Consider the following 27,815-nt stretch of genomic DNA (forward strand, 5'->3'; position numbering starts at 1 on the left):
AATAACTTTTATCCACCACTGTATAATTAAAAACTCTGACAAGAAATCACTTTTCATACAAAATTGTTTAATTAGAAAGATGTATAACAAAAATATTTTTCTTCTGTCACTGTAACTTTGTATTTCAAAACTGGAATCAGGCCGAACAAAAAAACATGCAGCTCAGCAAGACTAAAACAAAAACATTATCAAAACAAAAGTCTTTCAGAAAAGTGAAAATATAAATAAGAGTGAGGAATGTTCTCTCTATAAATTAAAAAAAAAAAACTGTACAAAATATGCACATATAAAAAGCAAATAGAATATATACTCACTACAAAACTGTATCATTGCATTGGCTGTGCGTGAGGAACAGACAGGGACAAAAAAAGGTACAAAAAGACTGTAGTGAAATAAAGTGAATGAGAAACACTACAGCATTTGTCAGCTTCAACATTTTTGGACTGATTTTTTCTGGTCAACAGAAAAAGCTTAATGGATAAAGAAGACTATAGTATGTCATCACAGGAGAGCTCAGGAGGAATATGACTGGATTGTTTTGTGACTAAAAATGTTCAGTGTTCGCTTAAAGCTCATTTGGGTTGGAAGGTTGGCTCTATAGGAACATTCTACACATCTCCAGAGCCTGAGAACATCCACCTGATGCTCCTCCGCTGTTTGACAGACAAATCAGATGCATTCCTGAGATGATGATGAGGGGTCAGCTGTGACGGCGTGAAGTGTGGTGCTCTCCTCCTTGTCGCCGCTGTGAAACGTCACCCATGGATGGAGGAAGATCTGCTCCAGGGTTGGACGGTCATGGGGCTTCAGGCTGAGACACCAGCCAATCAGCTGCCGGCATTCTGTCAAACGGAAGGAGAAGGCTTCGTTCAAAAGAGTCGACAACAAAATCATTAGCCCCTTTTTCCACTTAAGGCTCGGGAACTTAGTTCCTGGTAAATTTTGTTCCTGGATCTAAGTGATGCAATTTAAATTACATTTTTTTTAATATTGAAGTGCCAGTAGCTAAATTACAAAGCAAAAAGATGGTTTCAGCCTTTCATCCATACAGAAACAATGCTCCAGGTGCTGAAATGGTATTCATAAAAAAAAAAAAAAAAAAGGGGGTGGGGGGCCGCTTCCAGAGACGGAAAATCTGATCACAGTACACAATCAAACCGCTACCATCACCATCGCCATCACCACAACTTAAACTGGCATAACTCACACTAAAATGACTCACAAAATTAACTGATTCTAAGATATTAAAGTGGTACATGTTCCTGTCCTGACTGCTCATTACAATATGGCTAACGTGGCTAATAGTGGAAGAACTGGCCCTTTAAAGAGAGCTTTGTCTGACCTGCAGAGACGCTACGATTGAAGCAGAGCTTTGCTCTCAGGATCTCCTCATCCTGTTGGAAAGGGATGTCCCCGCACACCATGTCATAAAGCAGCACGCCCAGAGACCACACGGTGGCCGAGCGGCCATGGTACCGTCTGAGTTGGATCCATTCTGGTGGACTGTATACTCTTGTACCTGGACAGGAGAGAAGCACATTAGCTGTTGTCATGACAGAGCCTCCAACACTGCTCACTGGTACAACTTCTTTGTATTGTGTGAACTATACTTGGTAATAACCTTGATTCTAATGGAAACTCACCATCAAAGTCAGTGTAAATTCCGTCTTTGAGCAGCGCCCCAGAGCCAAAGTCAATGAGTTTGATCTGTCCAGTCCGCAAGTCCACCAGAAGGTTCTCGTCCTTGATGTCGCGGTGGACCACACCACACGTGTAGCAGTGGCGCACCGCCTCCAGCACCTGGCGGAAAAAGCCACGTGCTGCCACCTCATCCAGAGCGCCACGCTCTGTGATGTAGTCAAAAAGGTCCTGGCCCAACTCAGGGCGCTCCATCACTATGAGCCAGCCGTCCGGGCGCTCCCACCAGTCCAGGAGACGAGCTACGCCACCAAACGCCTCACCCACCTTCTTCAACAAGATGATCTCCAGTGGAACAGCAACGTCAGACTGTTGATATATTGACACAAATCGCAGCCGCAATGGTTTACAAGAAGCTAGGAGGCAGGATTGGGCCTATTTGTGACTCCAATTTATTGTGTTTAAATGTGTACAGTAAACCTCGGATAACTGGTTTTGTCCGATATAAGCGAAATCCGATATATGCGTATACCGGAAAATGTCCGTTTTACGCATATATCGGATTTATATCCGGTATATGCGTAAATTGGATTTTATCCGTTATAAAAAGGCACTTCCTTGACTATGTTTCCAATGTACCTGGATGCGCAGGCAACGCTGCAAATGACGTCGTATAGCGGCCTGTCACGATTCGGCGAATCGGAGCGCCACGATTCGGCCATCCGATATATGCGAGGGAAATTTAATGGAAATGCATGGAACGGGACTGGAGATTTTGTCCAAAATAGGCGAAATCCGTTATAAAAAATCCGATATATGCAATGAATTTTAATTGGAAATGCATTACAGAAAAATCGGTTCTTTTTTATCTGTCCATTGTGAGCGAATTTCTGATATATCCGAGTCCTATATATCCGAGGTTTACTGTATTTGAAATGAAAAGTACATGCACTCACCAAAGAGCCCCACTCAGTCACTCTGTCACTGCACACATGTTTCACTGCCACCTGGGTTGAAACAGCAACATGAGATATGTACAAAGATTACAAAATTACTCAATAATATCAAGTCAAATTCATGTTAAACGTCAACTTAGGAAAAAGACGTGCGTCTTCTCTAGGAAAACAAGACAAACCATCTTTTAATAAAGACCTACAATATAATGCACAATCGAAAACGACATGGCCTTCAGAATAAAAGCCCAATATCGAACTTCAACGTTAACGAATTAGTCGTGTAGAAACATTTGTATCACAATAAGCAGCGTTAATTAGTTAAAATTGTAAAAAGTAGTATGTTAACCGTGCATGGACATTTTTATGGTATAAACCGAGAGAAGGCTAAAGAAAGTCAAAACCGGAAGTGTTGTTGCGATGTGTGTGCAGCTCGACGCGCCATGGCCACGTGTGAGGACCAAAACAAAGGCACCCTTTTCATTATTAACCATCTCTTACCGGCAGGCTGTCGGCCATGCGGACCCCAGAGTAGACGGTACCAAACCCCCCACTGCCGAGCACAGACTCCAGTCGGTACACGTTATCAAACGTTGGCATGTCTTTTTTGGCTGCGAGAGACAACAAAAGTAGAAGGAATATCAACCAAAGAGAGCAGAAACCAACGCGTTTGCTGCAGAAATTTTCAAAACACTACTTTAATTAAACATTCTGAAAAATACCATCAAACATCTCCTGTAAAAGCAAATAAACACCGACTGTATTTTCCACTCGAGCACCTAGCAAAGTCCAAACACAATCTCTTTGAATAACGTAATCAACGGTTAGAACACCAAGCATGCCGGTATGTTGTGTTGTTACCTTGCTGCCGCTTGGCCGGCGGCAGCTCCATGCTGCACGCCATGGTGGGCAATGAGCCAAGCTGGGAGAGCAGCATAACGCCTGCCTCCTTTCTATAAAAAAACACAAAATGTTTGCCCAACGACTCCTATGTAATCGTTGAGCTTTCGGCCCTTCTCAGAAGAGAAATACAAGATGAAGGTTGTGAATATGCACGAGTCTAACAGCCATCTTGGTCTAGCGCGCTACTGTGCCGGTATAGTCAATGTTTACAACCGGAGTCAGCCATTGCATATCCTTACGCGGCGAGGCTTGCAAATAACATCGTGGACTTTGACTTAGTTAAACATGCGAGAAACGACAACGAGCTTTGTCGTCACAGTTACACTGAATTCCAGTCTTCTGTGGATAAAATGTCACGCTAAATCAATGAGACGGTAAGTGGACTACTTTTACGTAGTAAGATTAGCGCAGGGATACCTGGAAGGAGCTGACGCTGCTCACCACTGACGACAGATTTAAATAAAACCTAATGAAAATATAAATGTCTGTCAAAACGTTGAAAAGGGAGTACAATATATGTATTGAATGAAATGTAACTGGTTGCAAATTATGATAAATGTTAGCATAAAATAATGACTCAGTTCGCCGCTCGAATATGCTCTGACCAATCACACAGCGCCATGTTCTTACGTTACCAATATTTGACCAATCACAAATGAGAAATAATTGCCTTTGTAATGCCAAGTTGGGCACCCCAGTTTAGAATTAAACGAGTGCTAAGTATGTCAGACCATGAAAATGTCAAATTTGCAACAAATCCTCCTCCCCACAAAAACCCACAATACTACTAACTAGCCGAAGTATGAGTTTAAAGCAATACTGCATTTTGAAAAATGTTTGCACATCATCCACAATCCTTATGTGAGGCATGAACACACATCTCTCTCATGTATGTTCTAATTAAAACCAAAAGATTTGATATACATGCTGCAACCATGTAGTATTTTTAGTATTATTGTATTATTCACAATAACATGTAATACTTTGCCGTGTTTTGGTCCTTTTAAGCATGACCAAAACTTCCTTCCTTTGTGCATTTACTTCACATAGCAACATAGAAACAAATGCCTACACCTTGCATTAACTTTTCCAAACTCAAAAATAAAAACACAGCTGCAGTAAGTAGCAATATGTAACGTTACAATTCGGTAGTGTCTCGACGCATTAAGTGTGTGCAGTGCTGACACGCTGTGTGATGAAGCTAGTCGCTATCCGGCTAGTAGCTATAGCTGGTGTGGTGTAGCAAGTTGTCATATGCCTGTAATGTAGTTTGATCGGTGTAGCAATGTTCATAATAACAATGTTGCTTTAGCTTGGTTAATAGGCACATGACATTATATGGACATATAATGTTCTTCCTTATGAAAAATACACAGAAAATGGATGGATGTAATTATATATCTCATTAATCATGAATTGATTTTACTTTTAAATATCCTGAGGGCCTATAAAAACAAGCTGCGGGCTATAAATGATAGTCCCATACTGCACATTGGACACTCCAGGTGTAAACAATACGGTGCATAGATGAATATTAATTTGTTTCGCTTGTTTAATTTGTAAATCAAAAAGTCATTTCATTTACACTACTACTCAAAAGTTTGGGATCACTTGCAAATGTCTTTGTTTTCCAAAGAAAAACATTTTCATGCATTTCACAAACAATTTTTTCCATATCACAAACATTTGTGGTCTGACAAGACCACAGAGTATTTTCCCAAAGGTCAATGTGAAATTGGGACAAGCCTTCGTTATTTTTGTTCAGCAGTGATTTTGGTCTTGGAACCAAGCTGGCTGTTGTCTTTCTTATGGTGGAGTCATGAACACTGACCTTAATTGAGGCAAGTGGGGCTTGCAATTCTTTGGATGCTGTTGTGAGGTCTTTTGTGACCTCCTGGATGAGTCGTTGCTGTGCTCTTCGGGTAACTTTTGGTTGGCCGGCCACTCCTGGCAGGGTTCCATGTTTTTGCTCTCACTTTGGTTTGCTGGAGTCCCATAGCTTTAGAAATGGCTTTATAACCTTTTCCAGACAGATAGATCTCAATTAATCTCAGTTATGTTTTAACAATGGGGTATGAAAAGTTACATTTAAAAACTGCATTTTGTGTTAAGTTGTGTTTTCATTGACTAATATTTAAACTGAAACATTTAGGTGTGACAAATAAGAAATCAGGAAGGGGCAAACACTTTTACACACCACTGTATATCACTTGTGAAACTTAAGAGGATGAGACGCCTTCTTTAATGAGACTTGGGATGTGAGAATACTTCAGTGGAGCTCTAGCAGTACTCCCAGGTAAGTGGGAGAGCAAAACCCAGTGTCTTCCACCATTGAGAAAGGCTGGTTATCTCAGATGATAAATTCACTTATTTTTCAGGTTATTAGCTTAGCCGGCACATGGCTGGTGTTAGCTGCTGTTTGACAGATGAATATACAGTGAGGGCCTAGAAACTCACAATACACTATCAGGTTTGTTCTTCAAATGTCGCATTAAAGCTTTTTAACATGCTACCCCTTTTTGTGGCATGTGTTGGCAGTTAAGTTCCACAGGGCAGACATGAATGTGTTTGCTTTGAAGGACAGTGGTAGGACGACACTGGCCAAGACGTTAATAGTTAGGGCACGACACTACTACTTGACAGGATCGTTGGGGCTGCAATAGTACTAGCCACGGGTGATCGGCTTTGCGATTGGCATTGAAAGGCATTTATCGGCATATGCCGATTAAATTATTTTTTACAGAAACATTGATCGGTGGCCAACTGGAGCGTCCCTAATTTGAACTTCAACGAGGTATTCGGCATGGCTGCCCGATTTTGTTTATTTAGTTTTTAACTGCAGCTGAGACGTTGAACCTACATTGTAAATTGTATTCACATGCAAGGATTCGGTATTGGGGACCTCACATTATTAATTCAGGCAAGCACTCAATGGAATTCTTGTTCAAGGGGACTTATTATGCTTTCAGATAATGAAGTTTGCGCACTTGGAAGTGACGTCTGAAAGAAGTTTGGGATGAGTCAAAAATCTCGCTTCCAAAGGGCTTTGCAAAACTGTTCTTTTTTGATGTCACAGAAGCGCAAGCTTACTTACGGGTATAGCTGGTTGGTGAACATGAACGTGAAATATCCGCCAAACTGTTGCTGAAGCCAGAAGCAGCACGCTCTTGGCGGGAAAGGTGCTTTAATGACGGACGGAGATGGAGAGAACCACAGTGCTCACTTTCTGGAACACGGTAGTCCCACAACAAATGTGTATTCACCACATTTCCACTATCGATGTTGTGCCAAGATTGTCTGCAATTAGTAAACACGGCGCCATCACGTCCGACTTCAGAGCTCCACGGCACCAGCGGTGACACTGACAAAGTGTGTACGACAATGAATGCATCTCCTCTGGCAGGCGAGGTGGATGCAGCGCTCTTGTTGTCCTCCTGAGCTGCATGGCACCAGTGGTGCTTCTGACAAAGTGCTACTACACTATTTAAATTCATGTGAAAAACTAAAACAGAGTATATTAAAAGGAATACAATTATCAGAAATTGCTCTGAAGGTGGATTGATTTCGGAACGGTCAGCCATATTCTAAAAATCTAATGTCTGTATTTCTATTGACTTATAACTTTAAATGTTCTAAGTTACCCATTATGTTGTCTCATTTCCATAAACAAGCATTGGATTCATGAAAGTTGGCTTAAAAATTTGACTTCTCTCTGCACAAATGGATTGTCTGGAATAATCAATACATCCTACATGAAACAAGTCCATGTTCCACAAACACTGCGTGAAAAACTATCATTTAAAAAAATCTGATTGTTTGGACAGAAATTGAACATCTTATGACCAAAATATATGTTAAAACATATATGTTAATATTTTACAATATATGTTAATATTTGTTAGAATAATAATATTAACATTGATCCTATTTATTATGACAGAATGGTTCAGAGAATCCATTCTTCAACTATTTAAGCCAACTAGTCTTCAACTACTTAACTCTTACATGTCTATGAGACAACTTTCCTATTCATAAATCCAGAGTGATGTCAAGTGATCCAAACATTCACAAGATTCACTGAAGTTGACCACTAAAAACAAAAGGGCAATGAAAACCTTTCATATGTTGGCTAACATTATAAAACCAATTAATATTAAAGACAAAGTTATTAAATGATATGGTTTTTACCATTTTATTTTACCATTTTATCACTTGCGCACTAATATCTGTTATTTTATCAGTACTGTACAGACTGAAGTTGAAATTGAAACAAGCAAAATGTAACAAAATGGAAAGTGGTAAATAATACAAGCATACAGTTGTATACCAAGTACTACAAATTCATACATGTTGGCAGATCTCCATTAATAGTGAAAGTCCTACTTCCTCCTACTTCCTGTTTATAGGCGACATCTTGGATGTTGCCTTTTGTCACCCGGACGTGCTAATTGAATCAACGGAACTTGGTCGTTATTCACAAGCAAAATGCTTTACATTTTACCCGGGTGAACTATGGGGATTATAGTAGAGCGATCATCTATAAGAGAAAGGTTAAAGGCACAATTAAGACCCTGAGATGCTTGTTTTCACAGTCGGGTGAGTGCTGTGCGGCCAATGTGCGCGCAACCGATTGAAAGTTTTCCAAGACATAAAGCACTGAACTTTTTTCGTGCGTGAAACTATTTACTCCCATTAAAATACCACACAAATGTGTTTTACTCACCGGATTTAGTTTTTGAATGACTTTTTGTCACGACTTTGTTTTTAATAAGAGGCGCTTCACCGACTCCATACGGTGACGTCACGACCAAGTGGTTGCGAGCAGCGTCGGACGTGCGCTCGCTCTGGTAAAACAACACCATCTTTTTGTGTAGAAGCACTTGTGTGCTGTGTTTCAGTGACACGCCACCTGATGCCACTATCATTGGCCGCGTAATTTCAAATGACCTGCCGGCTTCTTCGTCATCACATTTAGGCTCTAATTATGTCATCTCTCAGCTGGAACGCAGGGTCAGCGTCAGGATGCTAACATGCAGGATAGCATTTTGGTACAACGCGATAAACTTCACCAAGAAAACCACGGGTCGTCCTGACAGGTTAGTTATGGCTTCAGTAATATTCCCTTGAAGCCCCCCCGCAACACATAGTTTGGACAGATATAAGAGATGGGTTGTACAAGTTTGTAGATAAAACTTCAAAAAAAGTGTACCGCCGCAGCGGAGTAAGTACACCGGAAGTGTTCATCTGATGATGCATTTAAGAAACTCTGATTAAAAACAATACTGTAAATTCTTGTGACAGTTTCCATTAGATGCAATATCTGGCAGTCGGGACCGTGGAAATTCCTTTAATACTATAGGACATTTGAACACACCACATGCCGGGGCATCTCCATGACAACATTGTCATAGTGAAGTTCACAAGCTTTAAACAAGTTGCTTTTTTTGTAGTTCAATGAACCCGCGGAATTCTGGATTAGAGGAACAACTCATAAAGATTAGAAAAAAATCCAAATGAATTGAAAGAATTGATGGGGCAAAACCTTTTTTTGTGTTATTTTTGTTACTGGCTAACAAGCACACCTGGTAAGTAAGACTTTCATAGGTTTAGTGTAACATCTACAGGTAATTAGCAGGATGGGCACTAGTGAAAAGTGAAGTGCTTTTTTCCTAATTAGTGACCTTAAACAATCTCTGCTATGTGCAAAAAATCCCAAACAACAACCAGTGCAATAATTTACGATTACTGCTGTGTATTTTGTTGTTGCTGTGTATTTACACTTGACTCTGATTTGCAGGTGTGCCTTAGTGCAGCAAATGGAAAAGTGATATGTATCACCTACTTATAAAACTTAAGTTGAGTGTTTAAATGAATGCATCTATTGCATCAATGCAAAAACATTGTTTTCACATTGACAATGTGGTGGAATAGCGATGATATTTGTGCAATACTGTACACAAGACTAAAAGATGGTGGCATGTGTTTGTGTTTTTTCCGAAGATAATGCCTTATGAGCCTTGGGTTGGATCATGGAGGCCTCACAGACCACGAGGGCCCATAGCTGCTCTATATAGCAGCCCAGGCCCAAAGTATGCACTGCCTTCGTTGACAGGTACAACCTAAATAGCATTTTCCCCCCTCTTCAATATCTTTATGAATGATGTATCATAATGAACATCTGTTATATTTTCATTAAGGATCTAGTAAACATGATCCTACAAAATGCAAGGCACCAAGTTACAGTTTTCGGGCAAGCTATGACATAAGCAAACAAGATAACTCACCCGGACCAAAACACCTCATCCCCTCAAACATTACCAAAAATGGCAGAGATGGAACGCCAGCGTTTTCATTTGGTAGCCGTCCAAAAGATCTGACACGTGACCAAGTCCCTGCACCCAGTACGCAAAAACACACATGACACAATAGTTAGCACTAGAGCTAGTTTTTGATTGATGACATTGTCTTTTGCTGCTTTAGACCGCTACCACCTTGAAAATGCAGACAAGTACACGTACCACTCTTCTCCTTCATATACTTTGTCCGGGAGGTGGAAACAAGTCATAGAAAGCAACCAGACCACACCTGGTAAGATCCTTTTATTTTTTATTTTTTCAATTCACAATAATCACTTGTCACTTTGTCACTGCAGGTCCAGCATCCAACATGCTGCCTCCTGTGTTGGGTCCTAAAACAGTCAATATACGTGCAGCGCCTGCACACTCAATTTATGGCCGAGGCAAAAACGGAAACACTTTCGAAGACTACACAAAGGTAGACCAAAATGAGACCAAGTTTGCCTGTTTTTTGGCACAGTGGTCAGTGCTCTCGACTCCCATTCCAAAGGTCCTGTGTTCGAGCCCAGCAGGGGGCTGGCTGAAACAGGCGGCTTACACATGACCACATTAGCACCTTCAGCACCTTGTCAAACACTCTTATGGGTGGGAAAAGTGGTGAAATATGGGTCAGACCACTTTGTTTGACTCAATTCACGCATCTTACTATTTAACCATTAACAGTAAAACAAAAAACTTGAAAGATGAAAGCGCAGTGAATGCGTAATACGGAGTGGCATGCACAGCTAGGTTATTTTTACTTGCCATACATGTGTAAAAAAAAAGAGGCGAGCTACTTCAAAATATAAAAAACAAAAGGAACGTCCCTAACATGCAGTTTATATTTTCTCACACTTTTTCTCCCTTAGCCACCTTTGCTGTGGCTGCTTTTGCAAACCACGAAGCCAGAGAAAAATCAAAACTTGACAAGAGTTAATCTTTTAGTGCTCTAAGTTGACGTCTGCAATGTCATTTTGGGGAAAAAACGTGCAAAAAAAGCTACAAAGAAGCCAAAGAACAGTAGGGTTAATCCTTGATGTCCAAATAATTACGATCTTCATGCATTATTAAAGCAAGCCAAGCAAACCCGACATGAGCAAGCATTTTGGCAGCAGAGGCACAGAAAAACTCTTTAAATAAGAGATGTCAAACAGAACTGAGACACAGAGGTGTGGGGTGACCGTCTACCTCAACCAGTTTGGGTAGGGAAGGAAGGCACCGGGGAGGGACACAGGGTAGCAAAATCAGAAGAGGGATTGGATGACAGTGTTTCTTACAAGACTGCAATGCATTTGTGGTGGGTGGTTGCTGAGGGATGATTTCCATCCGTTTTCTATGCCGCTTATCCTCATTAGGATCGTGGAGGAATGCTGGAGCCCATCCCAGCTAATGATGTAATTGTCTAATTTGCATAATTGGCCATGACACATTTGCATGTGCAGTCCTTTGCTACATTGTGGTTCAAACATTACTCCCTCATTTATCTCAGCTTTTCATAAATTGATTTATTATAAAAAATGATCGCTAAGTCATATGTAGTAGTCCAGTCAATAGGCGTCAGTCATGTTACATTGATGAGACATTACCTTAAAGTACATTACCTTAACTTGACACTGTGCAGTTCTCCCATTCTGTGTGGAAGTGGTATATTTTTGGCTTCTTAATTAGAAATTCTTCACCACTCAGGTGAAAATATTAAGTGTAGCATAAATAAAGTGGAGGGTAATTAGTTATCTTGGTAGCTTGCAATTATTAAAGCGGCGTCCGTCTCTTATGTCGCTTCAGAGGTGCTGTAGCCTGCGTGTAATAGTTGCGCAATACGGTGTAAAGCCAGCAGTAGTGTCCCATTATTTTACAAATGTATGTGTAGATGGAACTATGGAAATGTTCCATTTATTACTTTTGCCAAGCGCAGCATTGAGGTTATGTTTTTGCAGGCCTTTATGAGTTTTACTGTAACTAGAAAAGTTTTAATGAATTGTCTGAAATGGGATATGGAAGAACTGCTTCAATTTTGGGGGGTTGATCCAAAATTGACCAGTCCAGGGTGTACCCTGCTTCTCGCCCGAAGACAGCTGGGAGAGGTTCCAGCATGCTTGCGACCCTCGTAGGGATGAGCGGAAAATGAATGGATCTAAAATTGAAATTCCCCAAATTCACCCTTTTCCCTAAAACTAATAAAAAAAAACTAACCTGCTACTGCTGCCACATTGATCAACCGATTCAAGCCATTTCAACATCCAACTCTTCAAAAAAAAAAAAAAAAAAAATATATATATATATAAAATGTCCCAAAATTAACTTTTCTGAAAAGCTGCTTTCACCTACTTCTGTGTCCACATTTCTCAACCCATTCACCTCATTGCAACATCAATTATTCAACAAAGTCAGGACAGTCATGTCATTGGCTACTGGCGACAGCATAAAAATTGCCACATTTTCACTTTTGAAATGCAAAATGCCTTTGAACTAAAGAGTTCTATCTACTTCTACATTCTCAACCGATTCAGACCCTTCCAACATCAATGTGTTTCTCAAATAAGGATGTTCTTGCCATTTTGTACATATGGAAAAACTCCCACTTTATTTTACATTCCCTTTTTTTTCAGACTGCAAAATGCCTTTGGTCTTTCTAAATACTTCAACATTTCTCAACCAATTCAGACCGTTCCAAAGTCAAAATTTTCAACTCTCAATTCTCAATTAGAAGGTTTAGTCCCCCTGGCTATCACGCTAGGTCTTAGCATGCCAACATTAGCATATTCGCATTTTTTATCTTATTTTCATGGGTAGATAAATATATAAACAAAATAACAACAAACACTATCATGCTAGGTGTTTGCATGGTAGGTGTTGACATGCTAACATTAGCATGTTAACACAGTATAGTAGCATTTTAGCCATTTTCATATGTAGATACTTATATAAAGACTAAACACTATCACACTGAGTGTTAACTAACAATAGCATGTTAGTATTGCTAGCATACTAACATTACCATATAAAGACAAGCACTATCACGCTAGGCATTACCAAACTAACTATGGCATGTTAGTATTGCTAGCATACTAACATTACCATAATATTTTTAGCCATGGCTAGACACATATGAACACCACTATTATGCTAGGCGTTAGCATGCTGACGTGAGCATGTTAGCATTGTGATATAAATTCTATAATGCTAGGTTTTAACATTCTAACATTAGCATTGCCAGTATACTGACATTAACAATCTAAATATGTACATAAAATAAATATAGGACTAATATTTATGGTGTAAATCACAATATTGGGGGGACTACGGCACCTGGTAGAGCTACTTTCACAAACACGCCCCATTATGTTTATGAACGAGGGCGTACAGATAGTGCCAAATCAATTTGTGGAAGCCCGGCACAAATGTGTGGGAAAACACTGGAAGGATGATGACACTATATACTAGTACATGTATCAATAATAGCAGTAATGCTTAGATGATAATAGTATAGTAATAATGTATTTTGAATGTCTGGATGCATCTTGACTCAACGGTGCTTCTTTTACTTCATCTTCCAGTCTCCGGGCCCTGCAGCATATCAAGCCGTGGACCCCAAAATCTACTTAACAAAATCTCCTCAGTACAGCATGCCGGGCCGCAAGTTTGTACCTGAGAATGCAACAAGGACACCAGCACCTGGAGTATACTGTCCGGAGAAGGTGGGACTACACAATTATTGTAATGATGACAAGGTGTCGCTACATGTTACTGTGTCTCATGTCCAGGTCACCACCACACACAACAAAGCTCCAGCCTTCACGTTTGGATTACGGCACTCAAAATACACAATATGCCCCATTATGGATGTGGATAAATATCAACAGTCATTTTCCTTTGCTTGAAGTGGACAGTGTCAGATTACGCCATCAAAGACAGCTGTTGGTATTTATTGCTGAGATCCCAACAGTTTGGAAGGTTCATGACTTCTAACTAAATCCTACCCAGGACGCCACACAGGGAATCCAAAGAGGTTGTTGTCTGTTATGTGGCTCACAGATGATCGTACAGCACCGTGTTCTACTTCACTAACTGGCGCATAGTCAATGGTGTCAGAAAAATCTTACAACATTGTGTTGCACAATATTTTTTAATAAAAAAAAAATGTGAAAGTCATTTTATAGTTTAGGTGCATATGGTTAAAAATATTCATATGCTGTTGAAATTCTTTTTTTTTGGAGGGTGGAAGCTGGAAATGACACAGCAATGTCAAATGACAAAAGACATTGTGTTATGTTTGCTGTTGTCCAAATGTCTGAAATGATTTGTTGTCTCACAACCTGGCACATCCAACTTGGTCTAAATCTTGCTATAAAAAATTAATGTTTCACAATGGACAAAATTACAAATTTCACTGTTATTTCCTGCTAAAAAGCCAAAACTAAGATTCGGGTTTGGATATGAAAGCTATATGTTCAACTGTAGTCAAGTGACCCTAAAAAGCTCACATACCCCTTCAGACATTTGAGCTGAAGCCATGTACCCTCTACTCTTGCACATGTAAAAAATTATAAACCTATGATCATAATATTTTAAATTCTATGGTACTTCTGGGTCAGAAATATGACGTTTTCACATGAGCACTGATGAGAAATCATTCCAGTTTAATGTTAGCATCCTTCCGTTTGAAGCGGTTGAATGTCAGCTTTACTTTTTTGTCCACTCATGATGACTATGGTTTAAAGGGGACTATATGCTAATTTTCGCCACTTTGTATTGAGGGACTATCTACCAGCTACACACAATAACGCACACAGAAAGCTTTCTAGGTCTTCCAGATTCTGCACCTCTTTCTGCAGTGATTCATGGACTTCCTGCTTCCGACCCAAATTAATTTACACACCCACTACGCTGTGGTTAGTCACACTTCCGGATACGTAGTGCAGGCAATCTGCAGCCGATATAAGGAAGCCCGGATTTCATTGACATCAGTAGAACTCTTTGTAGAGAAAACTAAAACCGAACGTGCACACTCTTGGCCATCCAAAACGTCTTTCAAATCTCATTTCCAAACACGAAAACCTCATTATCTGACGCATTGGCATCGTTTAACACCAGGATACAACATTGTAACATTTTTAAGTCAGAAAAGTGGAAAAAGCAAATTAGTTCCCCTTTACCAAATATAGGGCTAAGTCTATCAATCATGATAAAACATCTGAAGTACAAAATTAGTGCAACTAATGATAACCATCAAACGTTTTTGTTCATATGACGCACACAGACCAATGACATCTCATTGACTTCAGGCATTCAGGGATGTACTCCCATAACTGGTGTACCCCTGAGGATACACACTTTGGGAACCTAGGTTGTACTGTATACTGGATTGTACACAAATAAAGGAATCAATTTATTTTTTATATACAAGCGGCTGAAATGAGTTTCCTCCGTAGGGTAGCTGGACTCAACCTCAGAGGTGGTGTGAGGAGCTCAGTCATCCGGGACTGGGGCCCGAGCTTGTTCAAGTGGCTTGGGCATCTATAGTCTGGATGTCTCCCGGAAAACCTCCCTGGTTTTCCCTACTGAGACTGCTGCCCCCGCAACCCGGATCCGGATAAGTGGAGGAAAATGGATGGATAGATTTATTTAATATTTGACATACTTTTCAATGTATTATAGACCGTAGAAATTACTTAAATACTGAATACATGAATGAACTAAATGTCTCAAATTTGGAAAAATGTGGATTTTCGGGACATATCTGACGGGCATATTTACAGCAGCCGGTCTTTCACTCAACAGCGACTACAAGCGGACATGTAAAGCATTGCAGGATTAATGCATGATGTCTGTAATATGCAAACGCCAACAAACTTAACAAAAATATTGCTGCTGTTCATGTTCCCCAATCCAAATGTAAAAGTTGTTCTCTTATTGTTATGTTTCATTCACGACACTACCCCACACAACACGGAAAACTGACTATAAATGACTGTTCTGTAGAAGACATACATTACGTTTTTTGTTACCACAGCGTCATCTGCTGGATGTCAAATTTACCGCCATCCGGGTAGGCCTTGACGTCACCCTGGTCCGTTTGAATGTTCGCAGTGTTGAAAAGCACGATGTTTTGCTGCAATGTGTTTGTGCACACGCTGCCTGATGCCACCAACGTCTCATCACATTAGGCTCTAATGATGTCATCTACCAACTCGAACGCAGGAGCTGCGTCAGGATGCTTAAACTGAAACTTAAAAGTTCAATATTAACAAGAAACTCGAGGGTCGCCCTGACAGGTTAGTCACATGGTCCAAATGAGTCATGCAAGTATAATACAATGATGATTGTTGTTATATTGGAATACTGTACATAGTCATTTAGGTACAGTTGAATTATAATATTTTGGCTGACACCATCACATTTCATGTAACAATGTGTAACAATGTATTATTTATTGTGATTGTAGTTTGCATTGTTTTATACCCCCTGTAGCCAAATGAAGAAACCTAAAAGGTTTTGGAATACTCTTGTGTCTTTTTGTTGAGTGTCTCCTCTCCTGGCAGATAATGCCTGCTGAAAAGCCCAACGTTGTGCTCACGGCCCCCTCCCGGCTATACGCGCTGCCCTCACTGACAGGTAAAACCTTACTAAACTTAATAAATAAATCAAAGAAATTAATAACTTCATTGGTGTAAAATAAGACAAGAAAAAAGATAAGCAGCTGGTCTTATGGCCAAGTGCAAACCTGAACACAGGTGAACTTTTCTGCTTTGACCTCACTGTCACTGGCAGTTACATCAATTTTATGTGACAAAGAAAATAAATATTGGGTCAATCTTACATGATGAGTGGAAACTCAAACAGGGAACAATTAAGTCTGCCTGTCATAATGCACTGCATTATTGATAGCCGCAAGGAATAACAGGACTATGTTTTGTAAATATCGAAATAACACTCTCTTCTCAAATAGATGGCTCCTTCAAATGAACGTCACCATTTAAGGAAATACAGTAGAACTGTTATTTGAGATATGTCATCTCTTTCCCCACCCTAAATCCAGGATACAAAAACCATGATCCAACTAAATCCAAAGCACCAAGCTATTCTTTAGGGAATCGTTTCCCCAGGACCAAACTACATGTCTCACCTGGACCGGCACACTTTGTCCCATCCAACATCACCAAAAATGGCCGAGACGGCGCTCCAGCATTTTCATTTGGTAAACGTCGAAAGGAGCCAGCGCGTGCTGAAATTCCTGCACCCAGTGAGCAAAAGACACAGAATTAGATTTAGCATAAGGGATTCAATAAATGATATCAGACATTTCCCATTTGTGTTTCAGACTGTTACAGCCTTGAAAGTGCAGAGAAGTACACTTTCCGCTCTACTCCTTCGTACACTTTAACTGCAAGAAGAAAACAACTTGTAAACAGCAACCAAAGCGGACCCGGTAACATTCCTTAACAGATACATATGCATTAAGAAACTCGTAACATATAATGTGCTTCCAATTCTGCAGGTCCAGCTGCCAACATGCTGCCACCTGTTCTGGGACCAAAAACTGTCACTATACCTGCAGTACCCGCATACTCTATCCTTGGCCGCCGTAAAGTTGGGACCTTTTTGGATGACTTGTCAAAGGTAGATGTCATTAAAAATAGATTTGTTGTGACACTCTGACTTAATAATACTCCCATTACTTTCAGTCTCCTGGCCCTGCAGCCTATGAAGCTACGGACCCCAAAACTTACCTGAGAAAATCCCCTGAGTTCAGCATGCCTGGCCGCAAGTTCCCACCTCAGGATTCTACAAAGACACCAGCACCTGGAGTATATTGTCCTGAGAAGGTAGGAAGCTTAACCATTTCAGTAAAATACACACACTACTATCCATCAATGGATTATGACAAAAGACCTTTTGTTTAGGTCACGTCTAATTGCTCAAAAGCGCCAGCCTTCACCTTTGGACGTCATCACTCTGAAAAAACCATCATCCCCCTTATGGCTGTGGATAAATGTCAACATGCAATAAGTCTCATTTAACTTGGAAAGTTCACAGTGCAGATATGCAGTTGGTGTGAATCACCAAGGTGCTAAAGTTGAAAGCCAGTCAGTGTTTTTGAAATGCATTTACAAGATTACTAGATTTTTTAATATAACCCCTGTTGCACCATCCACTTTGTTCATTCGTGTCCTTAGAGAGACACCCCCCCCCCCCCATGCAAAACGTAACTCATAACTCCAATAATCACTGCAGTGGTCAATTTTACTGTTCAAAAACTACACTGGTGAGTTTGCCACCAAGAATAAACAAAAACCTAAACATTTTTTTCCTTCTGTACACTAAACCATACAGCTGCATGACAGTCCAGAAAGCAGCACATTTTGAGTGCTTAACTGTGTTTTGGGTGCAGGAAGGGACATAATAAAGATAACCCCACTTTAAACATCCTTTAACATACAAAACAAAACATTATTTAATGCTGTCTATACATTTTAAAGGAAAATTAAAATCTGGCCTCTTTGCTTCAGCAGTCTTTTAACGTATTAAAAACAAAAACTGAGCTTTAGTTGCCATGCCAACGTCTACAAATAATTTATTTCTGTCAGGCACAAGAAAAGACAGCTAAATGTATGACAACGGGTCCTTTGGGCGTCCTGGTTGCATAGGAACAAATCGGCACGAGCTTTTTGCGTTGGCAATACAAACCTGTTTGTCTGATATGTTAAAGCAAGGCGGTTACGGATAAATGATACATTCAGTCGTAGGGACATCGTTGTAAAACGTGAGTTAATGCATGTCTGTTTAAATATTTGACTGCGCTATTTGGTTATTTGTGAGCGAGCTACAACTAAGACTGGTCGCTTACGCGATTTAAGTATAGCGTGTCTTCGCAGGAAAAACTCGTCAAAATACAAAAAATGGCTTACAAGCAACCGTTGTGTGTTCTGTTTTCCGACAATTGAAGACTAGTTCGACTGGCAAGTGAAATGTCGGCTTTCAAGTGGCAAAAATAACGTAAAAACGTTCAACCGCGGCAAACCGGTGACGCACGAGCTAGCTATAGCTAGCGCCGCCGCCGTTAGCTTGCGGATTTGTCTTGTGGTCTGTCAAAAGAATCAACCGCCACAAATGTTGAAATAATCGAAGTAGTAGCTACAGAATACAGTAAGCAACAAGAAACATGGCTGGTGATGAAGACGGTATCCCCGAGTTGGACCAGAAAAAGTACGATGCGGACGAACAGGTGAAGATAATCTGTCTGGGAGACAGCGCCGTTGGTAAATCTAAGTAAGTTATGACTTCAAATGGCAGATGTTTAATTTTGAACTTGTGGCTTACACGTCAGTTGTGTCTTCAGGTTGATGGAGAGGTTTCTCCTGGACGAATAGTATCCTTCATGGGAAGCAGAAGATAGAACCAGAAGCTAATACTAAAATATTATGCTACATTGACACAAATATTAGGTCCAAAACACATTACAATTACATAATACTGATAATGTGGACAAAAATCAATGCAATTCACTAAACAGAAATCCTTCCCGCCACAGAAACATTTAAAACAGACAGTTGTTTTCTATAGTGTGTTCACAATGAGTCATTCAAGTCACCTTTGTTAAGTTCCTTAAATCCTCATTCAGTCGACCACAGCAGTTGTCAACATATGCATTGACTCTGTACAAACACACCGCCAAGGTGGCCAACAAGACCGTAGCAGTGGGTATGTATTTAAACTGCTCTCGTTCTCACACATTTTTTCCCCTTATCTGTTTCATTAACATTGACTTTTTCTACACAGATTTCTGGGACACGGCCGGCCAGGAGAGGTTTCAGAGCATGCACCCCTCATACTACCACAAAGCGCACGCATGCATCATGGTAAGAAGAATGCATATTTGTTAGAATTGTTGTAAGGTATAATGGTACCGACATGTTAAATGCCCCAAAGGTCAGGCTGGTGACTCCAAATTGTCCATAGGTATGAATGTGAGTGTGAATAGTTGTTTGTCTATATGTGCCCTGTGATTGGCTGGCGACCAGTCCAGGGTGTACACCGCCTCTCGCCCGAAGACAACTGCGATAGGCTCCAGCACCCTTGTGAGGAAAAAGCGGTAGGAAATGAATGAATTTCATATCTTGTTTATTGTTCTCGGGAAGGTTTTTGATGTCCAGAGAAAGGTCACCTATAAGAATCTGGCCAACTGGTACAAGGAACTGAGGGAGTACAGACCCAAGATCCCCTGTTGCGTGGTGGCCAACAAGATTGATGGTGGGTGAGCATGCATTGCATGTAAATGCTGTCTCATTTGATTTTTACCTCAAACAGCAGAAGCTATGTTAGCTAATTATGTATACATAAAGTTGTCCCCGACTGCATCGAGATTCGAACGTCTCTCACTCAATCGCCGTCTTAAATGATCACTGTTTCGTGGCTGAACAAAGCTTATTAGTAAAAAATAAAAAGGCATAATTAGGCAAATTGTAGTTATCTTTGTCTAAATGAATCATTTTCAAGCATATAAATTGAAAAATGAAGGATTTAAATGAACTGTCTTTATTGCAAAAACTAACGCCGCCGAATCATCTGTAAACTCAACTATACTCTCTGTACGCAGTTAGCCTCTTCCCATACTCGCACACAGTCAGGATTCAGTCAGTTGGAAATCTCAAAACACTACAGAAGCACTACACGAACATGTTAAAATGATCTGCTCGTTTTGAAAGTGACAGAAATAAAGAAGCAGTATAGGGTTTTTTTTAAAATAATTATTTTACTGTAATTTTTGTACTTTGAGTTTCTAGTACTTTATATTATGTCTTTCTTGTGTTGTGTTTATAGTGTGAGTCTTATGTACATTAAGATCTCACTAACAACTCATTCGTAACCAGAGGACAACCTATACACTGTATAGTATGTACTGTATTATTTATTTGGACAAATACGAACTTGACTTTCTTGTTGATTTTTATGTCTGCAGCCGACCTAAAAGTGACACAACGAAGTTTCAACTTTGCCAAGAAGCAGGGACTCCCTTTTTACTTTGTATCTGCAGCAGATGGCACTAACGTTGTAAAGGTTTGAGCATTTCTTGATTTTCTCACAGTGTTATTCAGGGTCGTGCCGTAGATCCTGCCTATAGAAGCGCTACAAATCACAGCGCAACTGAAAGCCCTAAAAACTCGACCAGACTTCTCAAACTTGGGTGTTACTCGTCACAACAGATGTTCAGGGAGATGATCAAGAGAGCTGCGGAATACAAGCAAAACCCTAGTGACTTCATGGATGAAGTCATGCAAGAATTAGAGGTGAGTTTCAAATACCCAAACATTTTATACTGCAGTTCAGTATTCTAACCTTTTTATACCCAACATCCCTAGTCTTGGCTGTGAACCTTGACTAGGTCTATTTTGGGGAAACTGATATATATTTAAATAATTAGCAAATTTACCACAGTAACCGACTGGGAAAGTCCCAAAGATGGACTCACTGATTTCACCAGGTTGGTGACCCCTGCTGAAGTTGCATGTGCACAGTGGATGGAAAATAGCATCTTCGGTTGACCTGACCATGTCTTTGTCACTTTGCTATACTGTAACCTTGGCTTATTGTTTTTTTTCCACTTTTGTTACATTTTGTCTTTGTAGAACTTCGAGCTTGAGAAGAAAGAAACTAGCTCGGACGCAGAAGGTGATGAAGTAAAGAGGGAGGAGAGCCCTGAGTTGCCTTGACAAAGTTTCATGGGTGATGTACATGATCTTTCCCTTGCCAATAGAATGTACTTTTTGTCCTAATAATCTCATCACAGCTGCTACAGCGCATCTCAAACTTGTGTGTTTTAATAGTTTGAACAATAGATAGAATGTTTAAGAGCTACAAACCAGTTATCATGTCATGTAATATGAATGTGAACCACTCAGAGCAAAGAAAATGCATATTTTGTGATTTTTATGTTTGTGTGCAACACCCAGAGGGAAACATTTGGATGTTTTTGGTTTGCCAGCAATTTCTCAATGAAAACTCAATGTACCACGTAATAAAATAGTGATGCAGCATTTTTCATAAATAGCCGCGCAGAAGTTGTAAAGAATGTAAACTAAACAAAAGTCTATATGCTGTATACGTGACTGTCTTGTTCAGTGTGACTTGCGAATAAATCTACTGAGACGCTGGCTTAGCAGTTCAGGTTTTAATTATAAATGTGTTACATAATATAACAAATGTATCTCTGTGGCGGCCATATATCGAGCAACATCTCAGACTTGTAGCATCCTCCCTTGCTGTGTTAGCATGAGTGATGCTAAGTTAAGTCTGGTTATTTGTATTGTAGCTTGAGGGGGGTGATGATGATGTGTTCAGTTCAGCTGACCAACAAGTCAAGGCTGAGATGTTGCAGCGATATGTCAACCATTCAAAACTTCACAGTGCAAACAAGGAGAGGGTGGGGGGAACACAACAATGAAAGAAAAATGAAAACCCTTCTATGATAAAACCAGTGGATGCTTTTGAAAAGTTAACATCCCCTCTTTCACAACGTAGATTGTGCTTTGTTGATCAGAAAAGCAGCCAACGATAACCTTTTACTGAACGGATTAGCCCGAATGATGTGTCAAGCATCAGGTCACGGTGTGTTTGTGGTCTGAAACAATCTTGTCAGTAACCCAAACCTCTAAAAAGTTTCACTTAAATGAAACAAACAGCAAATAAAGCCATTGCAATACTCTGTATATGAATTCAAACAGAATTGTAAAGCTCAATGGTAAAACAAAGCAGTAATTCTCCACTGGTGGGCCGCGGGTCTTTGCCTAAGCAACAAAATAATGTATTGACCCGCTGTCCATGAATGCACCTTGCACGCTACAAGATGTGTGCCTAGGCAGCTGCGTAACCATTGCAAACAGTCTCTTTGAATATAATGTATTTAAGAAGTTTTAAACATCCATGTGCGTTGCCGCTTGTCATTAAGGAGTAATGGTGGGTCCCGCTTCCGAACCAGTTGAGAATCACCGATCTAAAGCATGCCTTGTCTGTACTAAAGTGAGAATAATGACTGGAGGTCCTCTGATGGGATATATAAGTGAGTGAGCTATCAAATGTCTGCAGTTCTCAAGATTTTCAGGAGATGGCACCATATTATTGAGTCTGTAACAGCTCTAAATGCAGCAACTAAGAGTCCTAAAGACAAATATACATTTTTTTTGGCACGTTTTCATTTTTTTTGTTTGCCTCATTTTACAGCAACTCAAATTGGAGATCTTAAAAGAAAAAAATGACACACAACACAGTGGGGTCGTGGATTTGGGTAAAGAGGAACTATACACAGTGAACAGAAATAAGGGGAATTATGTTTCAAATGCACAATATATTGTACTGTGTTTTCCTTACACCACATGGACTTTAGGTGTCACATAGAGATCCCGCAAAATGGTTGCATCAGAGCCTGGCATTTATTCACTAGTGCCTTTTTTTTTGCTAATTAATTGTGTGCTTTCACACAGTGACAACAGCCAACAAGATGTGTGACATATAAAATACTTAGACGGTGACAGTTGTAGAATTGGTGTTAAATGGAATACCCTTAGACACAGACGATGTCCCGCCTCTTATCACTGTGATGCTACTTCAAAGTGGACAATTGCCAGGTTAACTTGTCACTTCCATTTTATGATGGAAAAAGGTAGAAAAATGCCAGCTGTTCCAAGCATTGTGAAAGAGGACCTTAAGCAAGGCTGGACTAGACAGCTTGTTTACGCATTTTGGACATTTCTATTGCTTCCAACTGCTTTCTGCTTGTGTAACATTGCACAAAGCAACATCTATAAGCTCTGGTGTGGTGAAAGAGCCCTGACCTCGAGCCTACTTCATCACAACTTCTGGTATGAAGTAGAACATAAGCCATTCATTCATTCATTTTCTACCGCTTTTTCCTCACAAGGGTCACGGGGGGTGCTGGAGCCTATCCCAGCTGTCTTCGGGCGAGAGGCGGGGTACACCCTGGACTGGTCGCCAGCCAATCACAGGGCACATATAGACAAACAACCATTCACACTCACATTCATACCTATGGACAATTTGGAGTTGCCAATTAACCTAGCATGTTTTTGGAATGTGGGAGGAAACCGGAGTACCCGGAGAAAACCCACACAGACACGGGGAGAACATGCAAACTTCACACAGAGATGGCCGAGGGTGGAATTGAACCCTGGTCTAGCTGTGAGGTCTGCGCGCTAACCACTCGCCTGCCGTGCCGCCCAGAACATAAGCCAGATACTCCAAAATCTATAGCTTTTTATCAGTCAATATACTGCTTAAAACACACCGCCTATGCGACAAGTACTTTAGATGTCACATTACACCTTGTGCAAACGTCAACACTGTGTGAAAGCGCACACAGGTGCGGCAATATCCTGCTTAGCCGGGGTTTTGTGTAAAAGGCAAAGGCAGATACATTTTTTGCAACCAATGTTGTCATTTCAACTAATAGCAGGGATCTCTGGTGTCAATACAGTAAGGCTATAGTGGATAAACTCTATACATGGATGTAAACTAGCAACCAAATGTGTGCACTGTCATTGTCTGCCCTCATCAGACGTTACACAAAAGGAGACACACACACTCGCACACAAAGTTTTGGGTGGGGGATCCAGATGCACGCATGCGCTTGGACGATGGGTGGCTTCTATGTTAGCACCGTGTCACCTTGTTTTGTGCAAATCATCCCCTATAGTTGTAGAGTTCATAGTCGAAAAGGTCATAGAAAGAATAAAATCTGCTCACCTTTTTCACAGGTTAACTATGCATATACTGTATGCCAAACATTCATATATATATCTATATATATATCTATATGTAGTTGTTTTCCAAAAATTTATAGGAAATCTATCGTATATACATTGCTTGTGATTTAAAATAGCAAATTTTTTTACAAGTATGTTTAGAATGGACAGGACACGTTTTTAGTGTCTGTATGTTTCACACGCTACAAAAATCTACCCACAGTGTCTAAATGAGCAACATAAATGTTGGAATAAAATGAGTGTGGAACAGGAGAAGTCACAGTGAGCACTATTCTTACAACCAGCTTGAGATGGTTTAGTGTGTTGTAGCGACACGACTCACTGTTCCTACTCATGATTGTAACCTAGCCTCATCACACGAGACCCGTCTCTTGTTCATCTTCACAGTTTAGCATTGTTTTGCTTATCAGTCCATAGTAGCGTCTCTTCAAGACCTGTTGTAATGAATGAAGACCTCACAAAGACACTCTCATCCCCACGTTTGACACGCATTCCCTTGCTAGAGGGCTTTCACGTCAGCATTTGGATCATTTGTTTACCTCGTCTGCTCTACCTTCCCTGGAGTGAGGAGCAGCAGAGATCTCACTGGAGCTTGTTGAACTTACGCTAGTCTACAGTATTCCGGTTTTGGTCCATTTAATATATTCGGTGCTCTATCACTGCAACTTTCCTGAATGATCTTGTATTTCTATTGTGTAAGCTGGCAGTTATCATTCATAACTGGTGGGAGGAGTGATTGCAGGGATTAGTAAACCAGATCACCAAGTTTTAAGGAAAGTTGTGTTTGAATTTGCATTCATAATAATATTAACATTAACTCACTGCTGCCATCTTGACCACACGGTGAACCAATCGTGAATCCTAAAAACTTTTGAGTAGAATTATTAGAATCATCCATTAATAATGAAAGTGTGTCTGCTGCTCCAAACTTCCATCTCTAAGTGGATAAACAGGTAGAAGAGCCTCTGGTATTGATTAGCTGTCTCCTGGACTGGCCCTGATGTTTCGAGAGAGAGTGAGTCACATTGTTGGGATGTGTCGCTCAACATGTGGGGATGGTGGCCTATCAACTGGGTGTCTGCCTCACATTTCGGGATGCCCTTTAGTATGAAGGAAGACCGTAAGAAACTCATAATAAAAAAAAAATGCTCCAGACATGATGCAACTGGTCATGCTACAGTTGAGAAAACATAAGGAATACATAGTGTATGACAAAAAAATCATGTCCATAGTTGTACTTTTTTTCTTTCAAATATATATATATATATATTAAGTATATAATTGGTAGAAATGCGTAAACTATTGGTGGAATAGATTTCTCTCTGCTTCTATATACTAAAAACCAAGAACAGGTGCAGATTCCTTTTCTTTGCACAATTGTCTCTTCTGAAAGCTATTATTAGACACATATATCATCATATTATCATTTAATACCTAGATATATATCATATTCCCTTTGGAAAACCAAAATAGTTGATTATGAAAAAAGCCACGAGTGTTGGTTCAACATTCTCCAAATAGAATTGATAGCACAGCCTGGGTACCAAGGCGAAGGGGCGGGGCTTCTCCTGTGGTTTGTGGAGCATTCCGCCCATCCTGGGCTCCGAAGTCCTGGGCTTTAAAAACAACAGCAGATATAGAGGAGACACGCCGTTGTCTTATTTTGTGTTCACCATCGTTGCTGTTGTTGATCTCTGTAGAAACATTGTTGAAAGGCAACTGAGCTTTTTTTCTGATTGGAGCGAAAACTCTTCCTTTACTCGAACCGCTAAAGGCTTTTTTTTCTTAAAGAGGCCTGGTTGGAGGTAGAGAGGAGAGGAGGGCCAACATGGTGGGTGTCACTGTACGGGATCCCCATCCCTGGGAGCCCAATATCTCATCCATGCGCTCGTCCGTCGACTTCCTCTCCGTGGTGGCACCGACTGGAGATTACGGGGTTCTAGGGCGGGGGTCAGCTCTCCAGCAGCTGCTTCAGTGCTCGTTCAATGTTCATGCGGTGGCCCACTCGTGTCACACCCAGCTCGGCAAAGTCGTCCTTGGTCAGTGCCGGGAGATGGGAGCCCTCAATCTCGTGTTCCTGGAAGCCGGCCCTGTGCTCGCCGAGGTTGATGCTCTCCAGCCAGTCCCCTACGTCGTACTTGTTCCACAGGTGGAGGGGCTTCTGGTGGAACGGTCTGAGCGCCAACAGCGGTGAGCCCAGACCCGGGGAGTGGGAAGGCGACGGAGACGGCGAGCGGGAGCGGGATCGGGCGCTAGAGCTCCTCATCACAAAGCGGACCTCCTTGGGTTCCTGGGGAAGACTGAGGCTGGAGGATTTGAGGATGGTCTGCGGGGGGGTGGTCGGAGAGGCTGGAAGGCCAAAGCCAGAATAGCGTCCGAAGGGGTCGCCCCGGTCAGGTGATCCCGGGCTAGGGGTGCGTCTCGTGATGGGGTAACGGCTGCCAGGGCGTATGGTGAAGGTGGTGCCGTAACTCTTCTGAGAAATGGTGTGGAGTTCACCTAGGCTGCTGAAAAGTCTGAAGGAGACGAGCAGAAAGAGAAATAACAGCAGAGGGACTTCAGGTATATGAAGGAATCACACGATGTACACCAAGCTTCTGATTGCCCTTCCATGTGAAGGGTTACAAAATATCTATACCGCTTCAATGCTATGCTAATGAAGGGTGGGGCTAGACATACAGCACTATCTGTGGTGATTGGTTGACAGCCTTGTCCGTCTAATGCTTTACAACTGAACTAACTGCATTGTGTAATTTGGTAGACTGGACTGTGCCGAGATGGGTGTGGTGGTGCACCAGGGGAGGTGTCCACATTTTCAGCTTAGTGCAGCGACAATTTTGTGACAAAACAGCAAACCAAAGGTGCGCTGAAAGCTTGCCGGCTCCGATCTGGTCTGTTCTCGGCGCAGGTGAAGCGCACCCTGCACAGTGGTAAATTGGCTGATGGGCGCACAGTGTATACATGTCACCAAGATTTCAGTGGAATGAAAAATCACAGCAACCACTAATGTTAGCGTCTGAACCAGCATGTATGATTTTTATATTAATTGTCCCATCACATCTGATGTCAGATCAGCCAACCGGGGCCTGCTCTACACTTGGTCGGGGGGAGTGGGCTTGTACAACATTTTAGAAGTGATAGCCCAGATCGCCCCTCCCTTTAGTAGCCATCCAATCACAACAAGACGCAACGCGGCCTTTGTGGAAACA

General features: G+C 41.0%; 5 protein-coding genes across 33 annotated transcripts in view; 3 read left to right on the forward strand and 2 right to left on the reverse strand.

The window, feature by feature from the left end:
• Positions 1–87: 87 nt before the first annotated feature.
• LOC131131245 (serine/threonine-protein kinase pim-3-like) lies at positions 88–4,275 on the reverse strand. Of its 2 annotated transcripts, none has more exons than XM_058075755.1 (6): positions 3,453–4,275; positions 3,093–3,202; positions 2,595–2,645; positions 1,644–2,007; positions 1,343–1,519; positions 88–842 (listed from the first exon to the last, which is right to left on the reverse strand). In XM_058075755.1, exons 1-6 carry the CDS (start codon positions 3,526–3,528, stop codon positions 670–672), a joined length of 951 nt encoding a protein of 316 aa, XP_057931738.1. In that variant the 5' UTR covers positions 3,529–4,275; the 3' UTR covers positions 88–669. The 2 variants fall into 2 exon arrangements, with proteins under 2 accessions (XP_057931738.1, XP_057931739.1); XM_058075756.1 differs by lacking the exon at positions 3,453–4,275 and adding an exon at positions 3,314–3,403.
• Positions 4,276–7,904: 3,629 nt separating this feature from the next.
• On the forward strand, positions 7,905–15,108 carry cimap1b (ciliary microtubule associated protein 1B). 7 transcript variants are annotated; one of them, XM_058074751.1, is made up of 8 exons: positions 7,905–8,090; positions 8,493–8,590; positions 9,495–9,606; positions 9,692–9,895; positions 9,975–10,082; positions 10,147–10,268; positions 13,387–13,527; positions 13,594–15,011. In XM_058074751.1, the coding sequence occupies exons 3-8, from the start codon at positions 9,498–9,500 to the stop codon at positions 13,708–13,710; spliced, it is 801 nt and encodes a 266-aa protein (XP_057930734.1). In that variant the 5' UTR covers positions 7,905–8,090; positions 8,493–8,590; positions 9,495–9,497; the 3' UTR covers positions 13,711–15,011. The 7 variants fall into 7 exon arrangements, with proteins under 7 accessions (XP_057930734.1, XP_057930732.1, XP_057930737.1 ...); XM_058074750.1 differs by lacking the exon at positions 7,905–8,090 and adding an exon at positions 8,287–8,341; XM_058074749.1 differs by lacking the exon at positions 8,493–8,590.
• Positions 15,109–15,868: 760 nt separating this feature from the next.
• LOC131130776 (outer dense fiber protein 3-B-like) lies at positions 15,869–18,232 on the forward strand. Of its 2 annotated transcripts, XM_058074755.1 has the most exons (7): positions 15,872–16,104; positions 16,372–16,444; positions 16,869–17,072; positions 17,151–17,258; positions 17,328–17,449; positions 17,515–17,655; positions 17,734–18,231. In XM_058074755.1, the coding sequence occupies exons 2-7, from the start codon at positions 16,375–16,377 to the stop codon at positions 17,848–17,850; spliced, it is 762 nt and encodes a 253-aa protein (XP_057930738.1). In that variant the 5' UTR covers positions 15,872–16,104; positions 16,372–16,374; the 3' UTR covers positions 17,851–18,231. The 2 variants fall into 2 exon arrangements, with proteins under 2 accessions (XP_057930739.1, XP_057930738.1); XM_058074756.1 differs by having other exon boundaries at positions 15,869–16,444; positions 17,734–18,232.
• Positions 18,233–18,436: 204 nt separating this feature from the next.
• Positions 18,437–21,981, forward strand: rabl2 (RAB, member of RAS oncogene family-like 2). Its single transcript, XM_058074757.1, has 8 exons — positions 18,437–19,099; positions 19,170–19,199; positions 19,452–19,531; positions 19,610–19,689; positions 19,969–20,080; positions 20,790–20,887; positions 21,034–21,117; positions 21,457–21,981. Exons 1-8 carry the CDS (start codon positions 18,993–18,995, stop codon positions 21,538–21,540), a joined length of 675 nt encoding a protein of 224 aa, XP_057930740.1. The 5' UTR covers positions 18,437–18,992; the 3' UTR covers positions 21,541–21,981.
• Positions 19,937–27,815, reverse strand: part of shank3a (SH3 and multiple ankyrin repeat domains 3a) — a 222,846-nt gene continuing 214,967 nt past the window's right edge. For 7 of the 21 annotated variants that reach the window (XM_058074732.1, XM_058074728.1, XM_058074744.1 and 4 more), the window contains one exon: positions 19,939–27,122. In XM_058074732.1, the coding sequence (XP_057930715.1) occupies positions 26,558–27,122 (565 nt within the window). In that variant the 3' untranslated portion in view covers positions 19,939–26,557. Of the gene's footprint in view, positions 27,123–27,815 lie in introns of all 21 variants that reach the window. The other 14 variants (XM_058074726.1, XM_058074730.1, XM_058074729.1 and 11 more) reach the window with 7 other exon arrangements.

Source organism: Doryrhamphus excisus, chromosome 6, assembly GCF_030265055.1.
Source record: "Doryrhamphus excisus isolate RoL2022-K1 chromosome 6, RoL_Dexc_1.0, whole genome shotgun sequence".
NCBI lineage: Eukaryota > Metazoa > Chordata > Actinopteri > Syngnathiformes > Syngnathidae > Doryrhamphus > Doryrhamphus excisus.